This window comes from Ornithorhynchus anatinus, chromosome 11, assembly GCF_004115215.2.
Source record: "Ornithorhynchus anatinus isolate Pmale09 chromosome 11, mOrnAna1.pri.v4, whole genome shotgun sequence".
In the NCBI taxonomy this organism is placed as follows: domain Eukaryota; kingdom Metazoa; phylum Chordata; class Mammalia; order Monotremata; family Ornithorhynchidae; genus Ornithorhynchus; species Ornithorhynchus anatinus.
Genome location: NC_041738.1, coordinates 45837663 through 45859581, shown reverse-complemented (window position 1 = coordinate 45859581; position 21919 = coordinate 45837663). Strand labels below are relative to the sequence as shown.

At 45.9% G+C, this 21919-nt stretch overlaps 1 protein-coding gene across 3 annotated transcripts in view; it reads left to right on the top strand.

The window, feature by feature from the left end:
- Window positions 1-21572, top strand: part of LOC100076782 (dual specificity protein phosphatase 22-A-like) — a 75815-nt gene extending 54243 nt beyond the window's left edge. For 2 of the 3 annotated variants that reach the window (XM_029076172.1, XM_029076173.1), the window contains 2 exons: window positions 1446-1617; window positions 20784-21572. In XM_029076172.1, the coding sequence (XP_028932005.1) occupies window positions 1446-1617; window positions 20784-20990 (379 nt within the window). In that variant the 3' untranslated portion in view covers window positions 20991-21572. Of the gene's footprint in view, window positions 1-1445; window positions 1618-14984; window positions 15056-20783 lie in introns of all 3 variants that reach the window. The other variant, XM_029076174.1, reaches the window with a different exon arrangement.
- The last annotated feature ends 347 nt before the right edge of the window (window positions 21573-21919 follow it).

The window sequence follows — 21919 nt, the reverse complement described above, 5'->3', positions numbered from 1 at the left end:
TTAGAGGTTTTAGGGATTTACCAATTTCTTTCCCTGAAATCACTTTATTAAAAGACGAACTGAACTGGAAAAATCCCCCCATCTTGACATTATCACTGCCAAAACGCACCTAAGTTGATTTCCGAATCCATCTCATTCTGCCTTTGTTGTCTTAAGGTGATCTAGTGCATTTAGGTGATGAATTGTCAGTAGCTCCTCTGACATCAATAGAATCAATCCGAGTTTTGGAATGTGATACCTACGAGGTATGGCCATTTTAAAATGCATCAGTTTTTCTTTCTCTCTGGGAAATTTACCTTCTTTCCATTTTTTTTGTTCAAGAACTGGAAGTTTCCTTAGGAAGTGGCCCCTGTGGTCAGTTTTGTACTCTTTAGTATGAGTGTCCCCATACTCCAGATTACAATTGTCACTTCAGTCATTCAATCAATCATTAATATTTACTGAGCAGCTACTGTGTGCAGAGCACTGTACTAAGTCCTTGGGAGAGTACAATACAGTAAATTGGTACCTGCCCTCAAGGACCTTGCAGTCTAGTGGGATTTGGGGATTACTGAATTTGGGGTCAGCAGTGGGAGGCAGAAACCTTAAATTAAGCAAATTTGCCTCAATATTTTTACACAGTTATGCTACCAAGCATTCACTTAGCCAGTGCTGATATGTACAAATGCTCAAAAGGAATACTATTACTGAAGAAACTCTTGCTGGACAGATGATATCGTGTATAAAAATAAAAGCTAAAAGAAAACCTGAAATTTTTGAAATTGCATTTTGATTTTAATGATGACTATTACTCAAATTACAGTTTTTTTAAACCCACAGGCCCATATCCTCCTGTTATAACTATGCTGTATGTCAGTGGCTATTTGCCCTGTAAAATATCTCCACAATTCACAATTCCAATGGGGTTGAAACTTTTAAATCCTGCAGCCCCAGGTCCAGGTTGGTTGTGAATGGGGTAGTGAACTGTTCATGTCTCCCTTCACTCATCAGATTCCATGACAATATAAACTTTGCTAGTAGAGGGGGTAACCACAATCATTGCATAATCAGTCAATCAGTCAATTAATGGTATTTATTGAGCACTTATTGCATGCAGAGCAATGTGCTAAGCACTTGGGAGAGTACAGTATAAAAATGCTGATAGATACATTCTCTGCCCACAAGGAGTTTGCTGCCTAAAGTTGTATAGTGGTCAAGCGGGTAGACTCAGTTGTTGCATAGCAGTCTAGGGGATAGACCCAGTTGTTGCATAGCTGTCGAGGGGTTAGACACAATCGTTGAATAGATTTTGAAGGGGTAGACACAATCATTGCATACCTGTTTAAAGGGTAGACACAATCACTGCATAGCAGCAAGCTTTTCAGGTTCACACCTCTAGTGTTGGAGATGGAAAGAGCCTTTGAGGGCCGCCTCTAATATCTCCTTTTTTTCTTCTGCACCAACAGCCTGGCTGGAGTTTCCCGCAGCACCACCATCTTAGTGGCTTATCTTATGACAGTGACCGACTTTGGCTGGGAAGACTGCTTGTCGGCTGTCAAGGCTGTCCGGTCTTATGTTAGCCCAAATTTTGGGTTCCAGCAGCAGCTGCAGGAGTTTGAAATGACCTTGCTCAAGGAGGTACAGTCTCTCCATGATTTGAAAATGTGTTTTGTCTCAAATGGGTTTAACTACTGTAGGCTAGAAATTTGAACCTACAGGAGAAAATAAATTCCCACTCGCATTTCCCAGCCCAAGGAACTTCCCTTCCCAGCAGAGGCTTCTCCCGTAGTTCATGAACGTGTCAGCATCTGCAGAGCATTACCTGAGAGTACTATCAAGATCCCCATGTTTCTGGTGAGATGGAGTTGGGGGCCCCTCTTTGTGGTAACCTGGGAAGGACCTTGGAGTTGGTGGTTAACTCTCATGGAGAGGGAAAGTCTTCCCAGAGCAGACCTGATTTGAGATGTGTTTCCAGAACTTGTGTTTCCTCTCTGTCACAAATCAGAAGGAAAAACTCCAGAGGTATGAGATTTTTGGGTAGTAGTGGTGGAAAGTAGAGGAAGATGTTTAGATCAGAAAGACTTTAGATCAGGGTTGGAAGCTGTTCTCAAAGAGGAGTGGGAGAAAGACTTCTCAAGAATGCCCCCAGGTCACTGGGAGGAGCACTGAAGAGGAAATTACTTCTAGGTAAAGGAGGAAATAATGGAGGGATGGGGCAAATTAGGGGAAGGGGAGCAGGGGAGGGCACCAAGGGTTACCCCAACTTTCAGTGAATCCCTTTAGGGTGCTTGGATTATTGGGTGAGATGGATTGTTCCCAGTTTTCCCTTCATGAAGTCTGATCCTGACTCTGATCGAGAAAGTCTAGATGTCCCTGAAGAACCAATGAAAAATTGTGAGAGATTTGAGAGGATTATATTGTAAATATTAAGGCGTTACCTGAGGATTCTTCATGAGATGGAATCCCATTAGCTAATTTGTCAGCATTTGGATGGGTTTCTTCAGAATAATCAAATCCTGACTTTTAAGTTCCTTGGTGTAGAACCAGTTTGGATAAATAGGCATTCTAAAATGGATGGTGTTGACTGATACCCACAGAGGAATACACAAAGACAGGACCATTCATTCTTTTCTTTCCTCCTAGCTAGGCTGGCCAGTTACCCTCATAACCCTTGGAAACTGGAGATGGAAAGGATATTGGTTTGGCCATTTTATCTAACTCCTCCCCTGGGACCCCTCCCCCCCCCCCCCCCCCGGCCAATCCCCCCAGCATTCCTGGGCTGTCCTGGGCAAGTGTATCCTTGAATTCCTGATCCAGCCTTGTTTTCAATGATTCAGGCAGTGGGCTTTCCCCGTTTCCTACCACGAAAGAGCCATCTCACTGATGGGAAATGGTGTATCGTCTTCAGTTTCCATTTACATCAGGTCATTTTCATCCCACTGCTCCTTGCTGCAGTTGAACGCTTATTTAAGGGGAGGGGGGAATTCTGATGCTTTGAGCTCTTGACCTTCAAGGCTTTCAGGCAGCTGGGCTGCTCAGAGGAGCAGCAGAAGAAGAGGCTCAGTTCCTCCTCTCTGGACAATCACCAGGAGTTTGTAGATAAAGGGAAGAATGACAAGTGGCTGGATGTATTTTGGTTTTTGAGGGAGTGGAAGCAATTTTGGGAGAGAGAATTTGATCCTGGAGAAAGAACTGATTCTGAGCTCAAAGTGTCCTGGATGGCTCTGAGTACATGTCCCTGGTGCTCATCAAGCTGTTAATTTTGCACAGGGAGAGGAGGAAGACAACAGGATTGAAAAACAGAAAGAAGAGCAAGAACATTTTTGAATAGACCTAGGTATTCAGATGTTCACTTGAGCCTTCAAGTTGGGAGGTGACGAATGGGGAAGAATTGAAGTGGTTGGAGCAGGAGAAATGGGGGGAAAAGTAAAAGGAGAAGCCTTATCTGTGGACAATCAGAGGAGCAAGAAGCAGGGGTGTTTGGGGCCAGATTGTGAGGGGTTTAGAATCAGACACCATTTTTTTCCATTTTAAGTGCAGAGAAAGATGGCACGTTACTGAACCCGGAACAGGGTGGGCCGCAGTGACGAGAGTCTTGAGTGAGACAGCACAGCGGGGCTACCCACTGGGAAACTCAATTTGGAAAGTCCATGAGGCCGGAGAACCAAAACCATGTTGAGTCCAGTTAGTTGACATACTCGCCCAGGGAAGAGAAACCAAAAAGTATCTTCAACCTTGGGCATTCCAGGGGAAAAAACTTCACAGCCAGGGTGCAATGGGGATGAGGTGGGTCAGGGCTGTAGGTAACTTCAGAGAACCCTGGGGAATGTTTTGCTCTTACTCACTGAGATTTAGAGGAATTGTGGGGAATAGGGAAATTAGAAATTGTTAGGGAGGTGGAAATTGAAATGTTGTTTCCACAAATGAGTTCCCTCCTTCAGCACAGCCCATGCATGAAGTCATGGTTATGGCCCCCCTCGCTTGCTGGCTCTAATGATCCTCTCCACAACATAGGCATCTTTGGAGCATTGGAACTGAGGACGGGGCCTCAGACAGACCCGCTTGGCAAGAGTTTTTAAGAGAGAATGAGCGAAGGCCTACTGGGGTCCCCTACCCCTGGCATTTCATTAATTTCTAAGGTTTTGTGTTAGATCACCATCATCATCACCATTGAATTGAGATTGGAGCTTTCCCTTTTGTAATTTTTTGGAATGTCTCTCCCTGGACCGGTCTTCTGAAGGCTTAGGACATGTCGGAGAATCTATCTTTTAAAATGGACCTACCCCGATGGGGTGGGAATCTAGCAGGAATGATGCACCGCTACTGCCATGTTAGCTCTTGCAACTTTCAGTTGACTGAGGTGTCTTATTGTTTTCTCTTCAGCTCCTTAGATAAGGGCGTAGTTTTTTTTGAAAAAACCTTAAGAAATAACCCATCTGATTTACCTTGCCCTGTTTCTTTCTCCCTCTCTTATGTCCTCTCTCCTGGCTCGAGTTGGGTTTGTCGGAAAACTCTCAGGAAAGCAGAGAATTTAGTAATCCTTTCTCAGCTTTAGATATTTGGGAGAGAGAGTAATAGGGAGTGAGGAAAGGACCTCTGCTTCTTTCTTTCCTTCATTCCCTGCTTACACATATGTTACTAATTCTATATTGTGAACCTGTGGCATGCGCAACTAAGCACTTGGGAGAGTACAACAGCAACAAAAGATATTATAATAATAATGATTGTGGTATTTAAGTACTTACTATGGGCCAAGTACTATACTAAGCATGTTTAAAGACATGTTCCCTGACCTCAAGGGTCTTGCAGACTAAAGCAAGAAACAGAAGGATACAAATCTGGTTCTGTATCCTTTAAGCACTTGATATTCATCCTACCCTCTCCCCTCCAGCACTTATGTACATAACCCATAATTTATTTTACTGTTCATCTCCTGCTTTAGACTGTAAGCTTCTTGTGGGCAGAGAATATACCTACCAACAGCCTCCTACATAGACTGTGAGCTCCATGTGCCTCAGGGACTGCGTTTAACCTGATAGTCTTGTATCTACCTCAGTGCTTAGTGCAGTGTTTGGCACATAGTAAGTGCTTAACAAGTACTACTAAAAAATGAACAACAAAAACATCTGGCATATCGTACTGTCCCAAGGACTTAGTACAGAGCTGGGCACACAATAAGTACTCGAATAAATGCGATTGATTGATTGATCAATTATTTGGCTTTGCTTATTACTGGTACTGCTCTCTATGCTGATTCTTCTATCTCTCTGGCCTCTCATTCTCAGTCTCTTTTGCAGGCTTCTCCTCTGCCTCCCACCCTCTGACTCTGGGAGATTTCAAGGCTCAGTTCTGGGTCCCCTTCTATTCTCCATCTACATATACACTCCCTTGGAGGACTCTCCCTTGGCTTCAACTCCCATCTCTCTGAAGATAATTCCCAAATCGACATCTCCAGCCCTGATCTTTCTTCTCTGCAGACTTATATTCCCACCAGCACCTCAAATATAACATGTCCAAAACAAAACTCGATATCTTCCCACCTAAACTCTGTCCTTCCCCTGTCTTTCCCAACACTGTAGAGAGCACCACCGCCCTCCCTGCCTCACAAGCCCTTAACCATGCCATTATCTTCAACTCATTTCTCTCATTCAACCCTCATATTCAGTCTGTCACCAGACCCTGTTGATTCTTCCTTCACAGCATCCCTAAAATCCATTTCTCTACCTCCAAACTGGAATCACACTGATCTAAGCATTTGCCCTATCCCACCTTGACAACTGGATTAGCTTTCTTGCTGACCTCCCTGCCACCTGTCTCTCCACACTCCAGTCCATACTTAACTCTGCTGCCTAGGTCATTTTTCTAAAAACAGTTCAATCCTTGAGTCCCCACTCCTCAAGAACCTCAAGTGGTTGCTCATCCACATCTGTATCAAACAGAATTAGCTTTAAAACACTCAGTCACCTTGCCCCCTCCTATCTTACCTCGTTGATTTGCTACTGCAACAAACTCCACACATTTTGCTCCTCTAACATCAACATCATTATATCTTGATCTTATCTAACTTGCCGCTGACCCCTCGCCCGATCCTACCTCCGGCTTGGAACTCCCTCCCTCTTCATATCTGACAGATGGACACGCTCCTCACCTTTGAAACGTATTAAAATCACATCTACTCCAAGAGGACTTCCCTGACTCAACCCTCATTTCCCCTACTCCCTCTCTCTTCTGCATTGCCTGTGCACTTGGATATGTACCCATTATTCACCTCACCCTCAGCTCCACAGAACTTATTCATTCATTCATTCAATAGTATTTATTGAGCGCTTACTATGTGCAGAGCACTGTACTAAGCACTTGGAATGAACAAGTTGGCAACAGATAGAGACAGTCCCTGCCGTTTGACGGGCTTACGGTCTAATCGGGGGAGACGGACAAACAAGAACAATGGCAATAAATAGAGTCGAGGGGAAGAACATCTCGTAAAACAATGGCAACTAAATAGAATCAAGGCGATGTACATTTCATTAACAAAATAAACAGGGTAATGAAAATATATACAGTTGAGCGGATGAGTACAGTGCTGAGGGGATGGGAAGGGAGAGGGGGAGGAGCAGAGGGAAATGGAAATGGGGGGAAAAGAGGGTTAAACTGCGGAGAGGTGAAGGGGGCGTGGTAGAGGGAGTAGAGGGAGAAGGGGAGCTCAGTCTGGGAAGGCCTCTTGGAGGAGGTGAGTTTTAAGTAGGGTTTTGAAGAGGGGAAGAGAATCAGTTTGGCGGAGGTGAGGAGGGAGGGCGTTCCAGGACCGCGGGAGGACGTAGCCCCGGTGTCGACGGCGGGATAGGCGAGACCGAGGGACGGTGAGGAGGTGGGCGGCGGAGGAGCGGAGCGTGCGGGGTGGGCTGTAGAAAGAGAGAAGGGAGGAGAGGCAGGAAGGGGCAAGATGATGTAGAGCCTTGAAGCCTAGAGTGAGGAGTTTTTGTTTGGAGCGGAGGTTGATAGGCAACCACTGGAGGTGTTTAAGAAGGGGAGTGACATGCCCAGATCGTTTCTGCAGGAAGATGAGCCGGGCAGCGGAGTGAAGAATAGACCGGAGCGGGGCGAGAGAGGAGGAAGGGAGGTCAGAGAGAAGGCCGACACAGTAGTCTAGCCGGGATATAACGAGAGCCCGTAGCAGTAAGGTAGCCGTTTGCGTGGAGAGGAAAGGGCGGATCTTGGTGATATTGTAAAGGTGAAACCGGCAGGTCTCGGTAACAGATAGGATGTGTGGGGTGAACGAGAGGATGACACCGAGATTGCGGGTCTGAGAGACGGGAAGGATGGTCTTGCCATCCACGGTGATAGGGAAGGCTGGGAGAGGACCGGGCTTGGGAGGGAAGATGAGGAGCTCAGTCTTGCTCATGTTGAGTTTTAGGTGGCGGGCTTATGTACATATCTATAATTTATTTATTTATGTAAGTCATTCATTCAATCGTATTGAGCACTTACTGTGTGCAAAGCACTGTACAAAGCGCTTGGGAGAGTACAATATAACAACAGACACATTCCTGCCCACAACGAGCTCGAAGTCTGGAGAGGGAGACGGGCATTAATATAAATAAATAAGTAGATAGATAAATAAATCAAAGATATATACAAATGTGCTGTGGGGATGGGAGGAGGATAAATGAAGGAGCAAGTAAGAGTGGCACAGAAGGGAGTGGGAGAAGAGGAGAAGAGGGCTTAGTCAGGGAAAGCTTCTTGGAAGAGATGTGCCTTCATTAAACTTTTGAAGTGGAGGAGAGCAATTATCTGTCTGATATGAGGAGGGAGGGCATTCCAGGCCAGAGGTAGGATGTGGGCGAGAGGTCGATGGCGAGCTAGATGAGATCGAGGTACAGTGAGAAGGTTAGCGGCCTTAGAAGAATGAAGTGTGCGAGCTAGGTTGTAGTGGTAGAGTAGAGAGGTGAGGTAGGAGGGGGCAAGGTGATTAGAGAAGCAGCGTGGCTCAGTGCCTCAGGGTGTCCCACGTGAGGCTCACAGTCTTAATCCCCATTTTACAGATGAGGTAACTGAGGCACAGAGAAGTTAAGTGACTTGCCCACAGTCACACAGCTGACAAGTGGCAGGGTCAGGATTTGAACCCATGACCTCTGACTCCCAAGCCTGTGCTCTTTCCACTGAGCTATGCTGCTTCTGTAAAGGGGATGGAGGTGGGAGAGTCAAGAGTGAGGGTCAATCAAAAGGTGAGAAGAGAGCTAATATAGAAGAAGGCAAGAACAATTAGAGAACCTTGAAGCCAATAATAATAATTTGAGGTAAGTGCTGCGTTTGTGTGAAGCACTGTACTAAGTGCTGGTGTAGATACATGTGGGGCTCATGTTTCTCAGGGGGCTTACAATCCAATTAGGAAGGAGAAAATACTATTGAATGAACAGGTACTGAACCCCAATTTTGCAGATGAGGGAATTGAGGCAAAGAGAAGTTAAGTGACTTGCTCAAGATTCCCCAGCAAGTGATGGAGCTGGGATTAGAATCCAGGTTCTCTGACTCCCAGGCCCCTGCTCTTTCCATTAGGCCATGTTGCTTCTCTGTGAATGGTAGTAAATTTCCACTTAATGCAGCTGGAAATAGAGGGCTGTTGGAGAACCTTGAGAAGTGGAGGGCTGTGTGTCGAGATATTTTAGGAAGATAATCCAGATGGCAGTGTGCAGTATAGAGGCCGAGCGTTGGGGGAAGCTCGAGGCTGAGGGACTAGAGAAGGAGGCTGGTCCTCTAATTTTGAAATGATGAGCACCAGAACCAGGGTGGTGACCATTTGGGTGGAGAGGAAGGAGCAGAAACAGGAAATGTGAAAGAATAAGTATGCTAGGGCTCTGTGACCCCGCTGAACTCAAGCATTGCTTTGACTGGACATGTTCCAAAGGATCTTGGCTGGGATGCGCTAGGATCGGCTGGTTGCGATGTGTGAGTGGTGATTTTGACTAGCGTAATGAAGCGGCCTGTCGGTGTCCTTTGCCAACAGTTGCAGAGTTTGGAGGTCGCTGGTGAGTGATTCTCCTCTTCTGGAGTAAGCAGAGTCAAAGGAAAGGAAGCAAGGGAGAGCCGGTGAAGACAGAGAGAGAGGAGAGGAAAGGAGGAGGACAATGGGAGGGCTTTCTCCCCTCTAAGTAGGGCAGCTGACCAGATGTGGGGAGGAAGGGTGATTCACCGTCTCCCATAAACTGACCCGTAGGGAATCAGTCTGGGAACACAGTGTGTGGGTGTTGAGAGAAGAAGAGGGAAGACATTTTTGGTAGGTCAGCACTGATGTGCTTTTACACATCTGTTCAGTACGGCACATCGAGGAAGCAGTATGGCATAGTGGAGAGAGCTTGGGCCTGGGAGTCAGAAAGTCATGGGTTCTAATCCAGCTCTGCCAATTGTCTGCTGTGTGACCTTGGGCAAGTCGCTTCACTTCTCTGCACAGAATAAGCGCTCCATAAATACGATTGAATGAATGATTGGGTCTCAGTTACCTCATCTGTAAATGGGGATTGAGACTGTGAACCCCATGTAGGACAGGGACTGTGTCCAACACAATTTGCTTGTATCCACCCCAGTGCTTAGTACAGTGCCTGGCATACAGTAAGCTCTTAGCAAATATGACAATTATTATTATTAAGCAAACCACAGATGTTAAAGGGGCCCAGAGATGTAAGGCTCAGAATAGGAAGGTGCTTTTATTGTGTGGAATAGACATTTTCTGGCCTGTGTAAATGTGACGTGGCAAGAGCCAAATGGCCAAGTGGAAGCACTGTGACCTATCAATCAATCCACCAATGGTATTTATTGAGTGCTTACTATGTGAAGAGCACTGTACTAAGTGCTTGGGAGAGTACAGCACAACAGATTTGGTAGACACATTCTCTGCCCACAACAAACTTACATGCTAGAGTGGAAAGAGCATGGGCCTGGAATCAAAGGACCAGGGTTCATTAATTAATTCATTCAATCGTATTTATTGAGCGCTTACTGTTTGCAGAGCACTTGGAAAGTACAGTTTGGCAACAGATAGAGACAATCCCTACCCACCAAAGGGCTCACAGTCTGGAAGGGGGAGACAGACAACAAAACAAAACAAGTAGACAGGCATCAAGACCATCAAAATAGTTAAATAGAATTGTAGATATATACACATCATTAACAAAATAAATAGAGAAATAAATATGTACAAATATACATAAGTGCTGTGGGAAGGAGGAGGGGGTAGAGCAGAGGGAGGAAGTAGGGGCATTGGGAGGGGAGGAGGAACGGAGGGAAAGGGAGGGCTCAATGTGGGAAGGCCTCCTGGAGGAGGTGAGCTCTCAGTAGGGCTTTGATGAGGGGAAGAGAATTTGGCGGATGTGAGGAGGGAGGGGATTCCAGATCAGAGGTGGGACATGGGCCAGGGATTCTAATCCTAACTCCACCATCTGCTTGCTGGGTGATCTTGGGCAAGTCGTTTCACTTCTCTGTGCCTCAGTTACTTCATCTGTAAAATGGGGGTTCATTGCCTGTTCTCCTTCCTATTTAGTGTGCGAGTCCCAACTGGGAGAGGGGCTGTGTCCAACCTGAATATCTTGTATCTACCCCAACGCTTAGTATAGTACCTGTCACAATGTACTTAAGAAATATCATTTTTAAAAAAGACCTAAAGGCGTAAGTTCAACCTTGCATCTGTCAGCTTCTTATTCATTTTGAGTTCAGCTTAAAATGAATGTATGGAAACTGGAACAAAAGTACAACAAGACATGCATGCAACAAAAATGGCCAGAAGGATGGGAAATAGGATCTCTGAGGAAAGGTGGAAGGAATCGGAGTTGCTAACTACTGGGTAGAGCAGGTTAAAGGGTGATTTACGAACTCTTCAAGAAAATGGAGTTTGGGGTTTTTTTTAATGAGGAAACTACCATCATTCTCCATAGCTACTGAAGGGGAAAGCATGAGGACAAGAACTGCAGCAGGAGATAGCTTAGTTGGACAGAAGAAAATTACTTGACCATTAGGGTGTTTAAACCCTGCAACAGGCCACCAAAAATCAGAAACAAAAGGAAAGATTGAAATGAACTGGGTTGAAAGTAAGAGAAAGGGGAAACGTGGTTTCATGAGGCATCTTCCTGGAATCCAGAGTTCATGATTCCCAACCTTATTATTTTCAATCCGTGTCAGAAATTCTTCTTAAATTCCCTCAACCAAAGAAAAACAATTATCTTCACACACAGCTTGACTTGATTTCTTTCTAAGAAAATTCAGTTGATTTACCTTCCTTAGTTTCAGTGTGTTAGCAAGTTTATGTTTTCCAAGATCTCGCACGGAGAAAGAGACCCTAAATGAAAATGAAACTTCCCTCGTCTCCTCCTAATAATTGTGGCTCCAGTGTAGCTAAGGAAAAAAAATTGCATTAAAGATGAACATTGTGTTTCAAAATCAGTTTTGTCACTCTCGGTAGGTGGGAGTTAATGTGCTCTGAATAGCAACCCAGGCTTCAGAGCACGGGGGCCTTGCCTCGTCTCAGAAGGGGACTGAAGCGCTGGGCCAGCAGTTCAAGACCTCGGGTTTTTCCTTTTCAGCCCATGGTCCGCCCCGGACTTGTGACCCGGCTCTTCAGGGACCACGCTGCACATGACCCCGCCCCCATCACCGTGGGCTGCGATCGGAGGTGTTTAGTTCCTTTCCCATCGCTGTCCGCGTCAGCCTTTCTGAGCAAGCCTTTTTGAGAAGCAGCCAGAATGGTCACATGTCCCTTACCACTTGCAAAAGCTTGGGAGGAAAAAAATCTCTAGAGCAAGTTGCAAAATGTGGCAGTGGAGATTCCCCTCTGCCCACTCTATCCCTGACGTTCCAGTGGAGGGTTGGTTCCCATAGTCCCGTAGAACCTCTGCATTGTGAGCTAGCTGAAGAATATGGCTAAAATAAAACCTTTTTGATCATTACCATTTTGAACCATTCTACATAGAGAGCACTGGGTGGAGAATTTGGGGCGAAGCTGTACTCTCATGTCCTGGGAGTTACACATAGGATGACAGTGGAAAGAAATCCCCAATTATTTACTTGAGTATGATAACTGAAAAAAATGGCTTAAAAGTTAAAATATTTTACAGGCTCCCATTTAAAAGTGTAGTTTAGGGCACAACTAGGTTTTAATTTCCCAGCATTTTAATTTTTTTTTACTGAATAATGCCCCAACAGCTCAGGACCAATAGCTTTGAGGAAGTTAGGAATCTGCCTTTTCCTCCCATTCTATGACTTTGCACCCTCAACTCTGTACTGCCTGGTGAAGTGACCAGTGGCACTATTACATCACAAGGAGAACTTCTTCAAAGCAGTGGCCTTTTGATTGTTTCCAGTTATTTGGCTGGCAGAAATTTGGTTTGAGTAGGTGGCCCCTGCCTTCCACCCCACCAGACAGCCGAGAAATGCTGCTGTTAACACCTACTACAGTGGAAAGAGCATGGGTCTGAGAGAGTCAGAGGGCCTGGGTTCTAATCCCAGCTCTTAATTGCCTTCTGTGTCACCTTGGCCAACTTCATTTCACTTCTCTATATCTGCTTCCTCATCTGTAAAATGGAGATTAAATACCTGTTTTCCTTCATTCTTAGACTATGAACCCCAAGCTGGATAGCACTGTGTCCAATCTATTTATTTTATATCTCCTCCAGCATTTAGTACAGTGCTTGGTGGGCAGTGCACTTGGTTGTATGCCCCTTAAGCACTTTGATTCTCACCCCAGCCCCACAGCCCTTATGGACGTATCCTTGTGCTTTACTATTTCCCCTATCTGTAATGTATTTAATGTCTTTCTTGCTCTGTAGACTGTGAACTCCTTGTGGGTAGGGATCAAGTCAACCAAATCTATTATATTGTATTTTCCCAAGAGCTTAGTAAGTGCTCTGCACACAATAATCACTCAATAAGTATCTTTGATTGAATGACAAATACCACATTATTATTATTATTATTATCAAGCACTTCCCACCTATCTGGTGCCAGCGGGAAGGATAGCAACGGCAGCAACCAGTCAATCAGTGATATTTATTTAACGCTTACTGTGTGCAGAGCACTGTAGCAGCCTTCACAAAACAGAGACTGTTGGAAAGGCTGAGGCGCTTGCTGCGACGGTGAAATGTGGACTCTGAGCTGTGAGGAGCCTAAAACTGCACTTCTAGCCTCTATACCCTGCTGCTGTTTTTGTTTTTGTCCTTTTATCTATCTTTGTCCTTATCCTTGATGTTGTTTTGGGGAATTTACTGTTTCATCTTTCCTTGTGAATCTGTTCCCTCTGCCCCCCCCCACAATATTGTAGACTGTGACGTCCTTGGAGACCAGAGACCAATTCCCACCAGTGTATTTTTTTCCCAGTGCTTGGTACAGTAGGGACTTCATTAATATACCTTACTAGGCTCCATGTTGGTATATGCTCTGGAAAACGTCTTCAGTCATGTTTTCTTGATTGTATTTGTCCTTTTCACTTTTTATCTACATGGTAGAGGATTTTGAGGGTTCATCCAGTATATTCAGCATCTCATCTCAACCTTCTGGTATTAGCCAGGGTCCACTTCAGTCTGTGCCCTTTCATTCAAGGGAATTATCCTTGAATTCACTCCCTCTGCCCAGCTGAGGGCTACCATTGAGGAATTCATCCTCCCCCATCTTGCAAAGGCAGCCTTGTCACAATGGCCCCCCGGTCCAGGGAAGCAGCATGCCATAGTGGATAGAGCACGGGCCAGGGAGTCAGAAGGTCATGGATTCTGATCCTGGCTCTGCCATTTGTCTGCTGTGTGGTCTTGGGCAAGTCACTTCACTTCTCTGGGCCTCAGTTACCTCAACTGTAAAATGGGGATTGAGAATGTGAGCCCCATGTAGGACAAGGACTGTGTCCATCCCAATTTGCCTGTAGTTAGTGCTTAACCAATACCATTATTATTAATAATCAAGACCCCCTTGTGTCTCTTCTGTAGCAATATCCTATAAGTAGCAATTCACTTTAGTAGTGAAATGTCCCAAAGCTAGATGAGGAGGCACAGAGTTTTTTTTATGGTATTTGTTAAACACTTTCTACCAGACACTGTACATGATGCTGGAGTAGATACCAGGTAAGTTGGACACAGTCCCTGCCCCACATGGGACTAATGGTTTTCATTTCCATTTCACAGATGAGGGAGCTTGAGGCACAGAGAATTTAAGTGACTTGCCCAAAGCCACACAACAGACCGATGGAGCCGGGATTAGAACCTGGTAAGCAGCATGGCCTATTGGATAGAGCACAGGCCTCAGAGTCAGAAGGACCTGGGTTCTGATCCAGACTCCTCCACTTGTCTGCTGTGTGACCTTGGGCAAGTCACTTAACATCTCTGTCCCTCAGGTACCCCATCTATAAAATGGGGGTGAAAATTGTCAGCCCCCTTTGGGACATGGACTGTGTCCAACCTGGTTAGCTTGTAATAACAATAATGATGGCATTTGTTAAGCGCTTACTATGTCCCGAGCACTGTTCTAAGTGCTAGGGGGAGACACAAGGTAATCATGTTGTCCCACGTGGGGCTCACAGTCTTAATCCCCATTTGACAGATGAGGTAACTGAGGCATAGAGAAGTCAAGCGACTTGCCCAGAGTCACACAGCTGATCAGTGGCGGAGCTGGGATTAGAACCCAGGACCTCTGACTCCCAAGCCCAGGCTCTTTCCACTAAGCCATGCTGCTTCTCTCACTCCAGCCCTTGGTAGTAAGCACGTAACAAATGCTATAAAAAAAAACCAACCAAGAAACAAAGAAAAAAACCCTACTCTTCTTCTTCCCCTTATGGTTCCCCCGCTCCACCCACGATACCGTTCCCCTCACCTCAGCTGTGGCCACCCTGTAGAACTTCTGTGTAGCTTCTTCTTGGTATTTGCCTTGTCCTGGAAAACTGAGAGACACTGTCACCCGAAGGATGGCCTCAGTAAAAGCTACCTCTACTTCCCTCCATGATTGTGCGTTAGACTCACCTATCTCTCCTTCCTTTTCAGGAGCTGAAGGTTTGGCAAGGAGAGGCAGAGAGCAGAGCGGTAGCTGCAGTAAGAGGCAACAGCCCCAAGGGGTTGGTAGTCCAATAGTGAGAGTGAGGTGTGGGCAAATAACCCCTTGCTCTCCTGTTAAGTTGAAGCTGGTCCATTATTGCCCCAGGGATGCTGGTGTAGAACAAAGTAGGAATGAGAGGAGTAAGGCTTATGTGGACGGTCCAACAAGGCTTGGGTTTGGGGATTCTTCCATTCATTCATTCAACTGTATTTATTGAGCGCTCACTGTGTGTAGAGCACTGTACTAAGTGCTCGGAAAGTACAATTCAGCAATAGAGAGACAATCCCTGCCCACACCGGGCTTACAGTCTAGAAGGGGGAAGACAGACATCAAAACAAGTAAACAGGCATCAGTATAAATAAATAGAATTATACATATATACATATATACATAAGTGCTGTGGGGCGGGGAGAGGGGGAAAGAGCAAAGGGAGCTAGTTGAGGTGACGTGGAAGGGAAGGGGACCTGGGAAGGCTTTTTGGAGGAGGTGAGCCTTCAGGAGGAGTTTGAAGGGGGAAAGAGTGATTGGCGGATTTGAGGAGGGAGGACATTCCAGGCCAGAGGCAGGACGTGGGCCAGGGGTCGACGGTGGGACAGGCGAGATCGAGGCACAGTGGAGCGGAATGTGCAGGCTGGGTTGTAGAAGGAGAGAAGGGAGGTGAGGTAAGAAGGGGCAAGGTGATGGAGAGCTTTGAAGTCAATAGTGAGGAGTTTTTGCTTCATGCGAAGGTTGTTAGGCAACCACTGGAGATTTTTGATGAGGGGGTGACATGCCCTGAATGTTCCTGTAGAAAGATAACCTGGGCAGCAGAGTGAAGTATGGACTGAAGTGACGAGAGGCAGGAGGTTGGGAATCTATCCCAGCCTGAGCCCATTGACCATGAAAAATCCAGGGCTTGGGAGTTCCAAATCGCCCGGTTTTAAGATTTGCTTGGCACAGGTTCAGTATGCTAAAGGAAACGTGACTGTTTGGGTTGACCCTGACAGTGCATCATCAGTCAATCAATTGATGGTATTTATTGAGCATTTTCCCTCTCAGGGTCACACCTGGAGAGTTTCCAGTACTCTACCAGTCTCGACTATGGGAGAGAAAGTCAAGCAGAGGTACAGCCATTCCATTCCTAGCTTGGGCAGTGACTATTCATTCATTCAATAGTATTTATTGAGCGCTTACTATGTGCAGAGCACTGTACTAAGCGCTTGGGATGAACAAGTCGGCAACAGATAGAGACAGTCCCTGCCGTTTGACGGACTTACAGTCTAATCGGGGGAGACGGACAGACAAGAACAATGGCAATAAATAGAGTCAAGGGGAAGAACATCTCGTAAAAACAATGGCAACTAAATAGAATCGAGGCGATGTACAATTCATTAACAAAATAAATAGGGTAATGGAAATATATACAGTTGAGCGGACGAGTACAGTGCTGTGGGGATGGGAAGGGAGAGGTGGAGGAGCAGAGGGAAAAGGCGAACGAGTGGAAGACAATCTGCTACAAGTCAAAACTCACCTGTCCTGGGCAGCAACAGCGTGGGAGAGAGTCGAAGGCGGAGACCTCAAGTTTACTGTGAGGAAGGAGACGAGCGTAAACCACTTCTGTATTTTTACCAAGAAAACTCTATGGATACACTACGAGAATGATTGCAGATGGAGATGGGGCGTTGTGGGAGAGATGTGTCTATGGCATCGACTGCATAAAACAATTGAGTCTTTACTGTGTGCAGAGCACTATACTAAGCATTTGGGAGAAGACACGTTCCCTATCCATGTAGACCGTAAGCTTGTTGTCGGCAGAGAATGTTTCGATTACAATGTTACACTCCCAAGTGCTTAGTAGAATGCTCTGCACAGAGTAAACTCTCAGTAAATGATGGACTGACTTAAAACGATGGACTGACTTTCAGTATAGAGGAGTGATGCATAATGCTTAGTGCAGTGCCGATTAGCCTCCCTTAGAGATATAGCTGCGAGAGGAAGCCCTCAGGTCAATAGGGGCCTAGTGGAAAGAGCCTGGGCTGTGTGTCAGGAGACCTGGGTTCTAATCCTGGTTCTGTCACTTGTCTGCTGTATGACTGTGGACAAGTCACTTAGCTTCTCTGTGCCTCATTTTCCTTATATGTAAAATGGAGAGAATCTGCCTCCTCTCCCTTTCTCTTAGATTGTGAGCCCTGTGTGGGACAGGAACTGTGTCTGATTTGAGTATCTCATAACTGTCCCAAAGCCGAGTACAATGCTTGACAAGGAGTGAGCTCAGGAAATAACGCCCAAACGAGAGAGGATCTGTAAATGTGCATTTGGCCTCCTTCCTGTTCTCTTCTTTATCCGGTCTCACCCAGTGGCGAGATGCCAGCAGCACGAAGAGGGGGAAGCGGTCTGAACCCACACTAACCCACCTGGGTTCAGCTTTGGGTCGGCTCGATCCAGGCCCACGGGATCAGAACTTGCAAGCTGGGTCTGGGCCACGCAGAGCTCTTCTGACCCATGGGGTTTGGATCTGCTCCAGGGAGTGGCCGGTGTCACCCTAAGCGTTCTGGGCAGAGCCCAATTTTTTGGCCACTCCCTAGTTCAGTGACAAACTACCAGATTTGGTCTGGGGGTAGACTGACTTCTGAGGATGGGCAGAAAAGGTCAGGCAGAGTTCACTCGGCCACCTGCCCCAGGGTGCTTGGTGTTCTGTTAGGCTGCAGTGGAGTCATTCATTCATTCAACAGTATTTATTGAGTGCTTACTATGTGCAGAGCACTGTACTAAGCGCTTGGAATGTACAAATTGGCAACAGATAGAGACAGCCCCTGCCCACTGACTGGTTTACAGTCTAATCGAGTCAACATGCGACAGTTCATGTTTCAAGGCCCCTGGCCGACTCTTAACATGCTAAGAAGTGGCGGTGTCGTGGTAACCTTTCCGATTGTGCCTCTTTGGGCTCTCTCCGTGTCCCACTGATGAGAAATAGTGCAGTGTTCCTATGTGGGGAATTTGGTCACTCAAGTTCTCAACTGGTAAGTGGGGAATTCCCTTTCTGATGAGATGAAACAGCTTCAGAAAATGACAGCTGGATTAAAAAAAACCCAAACAAACAAACATAAATGCCTGCTCCATCTCAGACTTCCCCAGACTCTATGGATATCCATTTCGCACCAGAATATCCAGGGGTAGGAAAAATGTGATGTAACATTGTTTGGAATGTCAAACCCCAGCAAGGTGAGTTTGATTCTGGGCTGGTCCCAGGCAAGGGTTTGGTCCAGTCTTGAGAGACAAGGAAACTTCTAGGTCCACTCCAGAGGTTCAGGGATGCTCTGGCCCAAATTTGGGGGCTTTGAAGCTTTTCTGGAAGTCCCAGGTCCACCCAGGAACTGCTGTAGAGTGGATCCAACCCATATATTGGGGAGATCAGGGCAGACCTGGTCTCCTGGGGGAGCGTAAGCACGTCTCTGAACTGTAAACTCATTGTGGGCAGGGAACGGATCTACCAACTCTGTTATATTGTACTCTCCCAAGCGCTTAGTACAGTGCTCTGCACAGAGTAAGCACTCAGTAAATACAGTTGATTGAATGTTGCAGACCAGGGTCACTGGGGGCTGGTTCACATTGCCCCCAACCTCTCGGATTCCAAGTCTATCCTGGGGTGGTCTTGGAATTGAAGTGGCTTCCCAGGATACAGGGATGCTGGGAGGCAGGATTCAAACTACTCAAAGACAGACTGCCCTACTCTTATGGATCTCATTGTGTCTGCTCAAAAAGAACGATCCCTTCTCTGTTCCTTTGGGAGCATGCATGAGACTCAAACAGTGATTCTGAAATGGAGAGTTTATCAGGGCCACTGAATCTTTCTGTTTTGAAGAGAAAGAGAGGCTCTCTTTATTTTCTGACCTGACATCCAACTGCTATGTTTTGCTACAGCGGACATAGTACTTTCATATTTTCTGGGCCGTGTTTCCTTTGAGCTCAGTAAAGCTCAGAATGTCCCACAAGGTCAGAGTCTGCGGCTGCAAGCCATGTGTCCATTTCTGGAGAACAAGGATATAAAAACCCAAATGCTTGCTGGAAGGAATCTTACAAAGGGGTCTTCCCCTCCCACTAAAGAAGTACTTACTATCTTAGCCTCTAGACTGTAAGCTCATTGTGGGCTGGAATGTGTCTACCGACTCAGTTATATTGTACTCTTCCAAGTGCTTAGAACAGTGCTGTGCACACAATAAGCACTCAGTAAATAGGATTGATTGATTAGCCAATTGCATGGGGAAGATGATGGACAAGGCACTGCTCCAGTGGAATATTTGGCTAATGATTGGTGCTGGAAACTGAGACTTCAGTGGAAATCCCCCTTGTTTCAGTTAGCAGGAGCAGCCCCTTGAATGTTTGCTGGGTGACACATTTCAGAAGAAAGCTTTACAACTGCCCAGCAGAAAGTGTACCTCTAGTTGACTTTATTGTTTGATGGTGGCGTCCCCCAGTGAGAACAGCAATTGGTTCTCGGTTTGGCAACCTCAAGACCGAGAACCTTCACGAAGGAATCGATTATAGTGATGGTGGCTCTTCCCCACCAGTTGGGACACGGTTTTGCAAAAAGTGAGGTATGATATAGTCCATTTGTGTACTAACATAAAATACAAAAAGGCGATAGTCTTCAATAACTGAGAAGCAGCGTGGCCTAGTGTATAGAGCACGGGTGTGGGAATCAGAAGGACCTGAGTTCTAACCCATCTCCGCCACTTGTCTGCTGTGTGGCCTTGGGCAAGTCACTTCACTTCTCTGGGCCTCAGTTACCTCATCTGTAAAATGGGGATTAAGACTGTGAGCCCCAAGTGGGACATGGACTGTGTCCATCCTGATTAGCTTGCGTCTACCCCAGCCTGGCATATCGTAAGTGCTTAAAAATACCATAAAAAAAACAAAAAAACTGTTGCAACAGGCACATTGAGTGGGACTCTCTGATGTGTAAATAATGCCAATACTTTGCCAAAATGTAAAAAGTCGTAGTAAATATAGCTGTACTAGGATAGTGGGGGTCCATTTATGGTGAACATTTTTCATAAAACAGTAAGTTAGGAAGCGACTGCCAGAGCTCTTGTGTCCATTTCACTGTCTCCAAATAGGGTGACCAGAGAGGGTGGTTTTATTTGGGCTTGATATTAGTCATTGGAACGGCATGCAGTGGAATTTCACGCAAAGTACATAAATGAAACAGTAGAGCTGGGCCTCCATAAAATAGGATATTCCAGTCCTTTAATTCTCCTAAGTGTTTCTGGGATTAATCAATCATTCATTAGCAACTCTTAACAACGGGGACGTTTGGACCTCCAAGCCTTGGATTTTCCATGGTCAATGGGCTCAGGCTGGGATAGATCCCCAAAACCAGACCTTGTTGAACCATCTAGATAAGCCTATCCCCCCATTACTACTTTGTTCACCCCCATCAAACATACACCCAGCCCCACAGTCCTCAGCTACATCTCTATTACATATTTATGTATATTAATGTCAGTCTCCCCCTCTAGACTGTAAGCTCGTTGTGGGCAGGAAATGTGTCTGTAATATTGATGTGTTGTACTCTGCAGTCGTACAACTCAGGGCTCTGCAGACAGTAAACGCTCAGTAAATATGATGGATGGATTGATTTAGGCATTTTTTCCCTTGATCAAAATCAAGTGTTGGGTCTTACACATGAATGGTAGGAGAGAGAGCAGAAAGAAGACCTGGGGACCTTCAACCAGTCCTGTTCTTCTTGTTTGGTTTTATTTTGGCAGTACCGAGCCTGGCTGAAACGGGAGTTTGGCAAGAACCCCTTCAACGACCAAGAGGAGCTGAGGCGGCTTTTGGCCCGGCATGAAGAGAAACAGAAGGAGCAACAACTTGGAAGGAGAGAGAACCGTTGGAACAATTCTGCCTCAGCAGTCTATGCCCTCCCTTATAAGTCTTATGCTACTAGCAGCAATAGGTGGGGAAACCGTTAAACATCAGAGGCAGATAGGGAGGAGGTTTTCATTGTCCAGGGAAGCTGATGCTGCTTTTGACTTTCTTTGAGGGGACATTGAAAGTTTGGCCTAAGTTGAACACCACACCAGGCAACAACTTACAAGTACATTTTGGAGAAAACAGGGGGAGCTCTGAGGAAAAGTGGAATGGCTTGGAGAAGTCATCATCATTTCTCATTCAGTAATTCTTGCCTAACCGACTTGGGCATCAGAACAGTATAACAGTTTACTCCTGCACCGGAGTTCGCCCTCTCTGCCTCCAAATCCTACCTGAGTCCAGGTGGCAAGGCGTGGATAGGAATCTCAGGCCAGTGGGTTTTGGATAGACCCATCTCCCTGTAGAGCGCCCGTTGTGTTTGTTCCACATCACCAATCCACTAGTTCTCTCGGTCGTGCAGTTTTGCAGTTTTGCTTTGGTTTTTTTTTTCACAGCAACCTACTTGATTCAGTTGACTAACTGTAAATGCTTCAAGTTTCATTTCCTTGGGAAATTGGGAGACAATGTGTCCTTCAACAAATAGATATTCATGTCATAAACTTGTCTTAGCATCGACTCTCAAATTTGTCTTTGCTTGGTTTCATTCCCTGATCCCATTACATCTATCAAACATCAGGACCCTCTTTTCAGCAATCTGATCCTCAGTGACACTTGCACATTGAGTTCCAAATACTCGGCTCTGGGTTTTGACATCACTTTGTTGTGAAGGCGATAAATTAATTCTGGAGTATTAACCACACGCACACATCACACACATCTGTATTATATTTATATGAGCCTTTCTGAATGTAGGAATAGACTCAGACAACATCACCACCAGCAAACACTTCCCATCATTTTGACCAATGTGCTGATTAGAATTGGGTAAGGAGAGCAAACGCCACCTAGAAATGTCAGGTTCTGTGCCAAA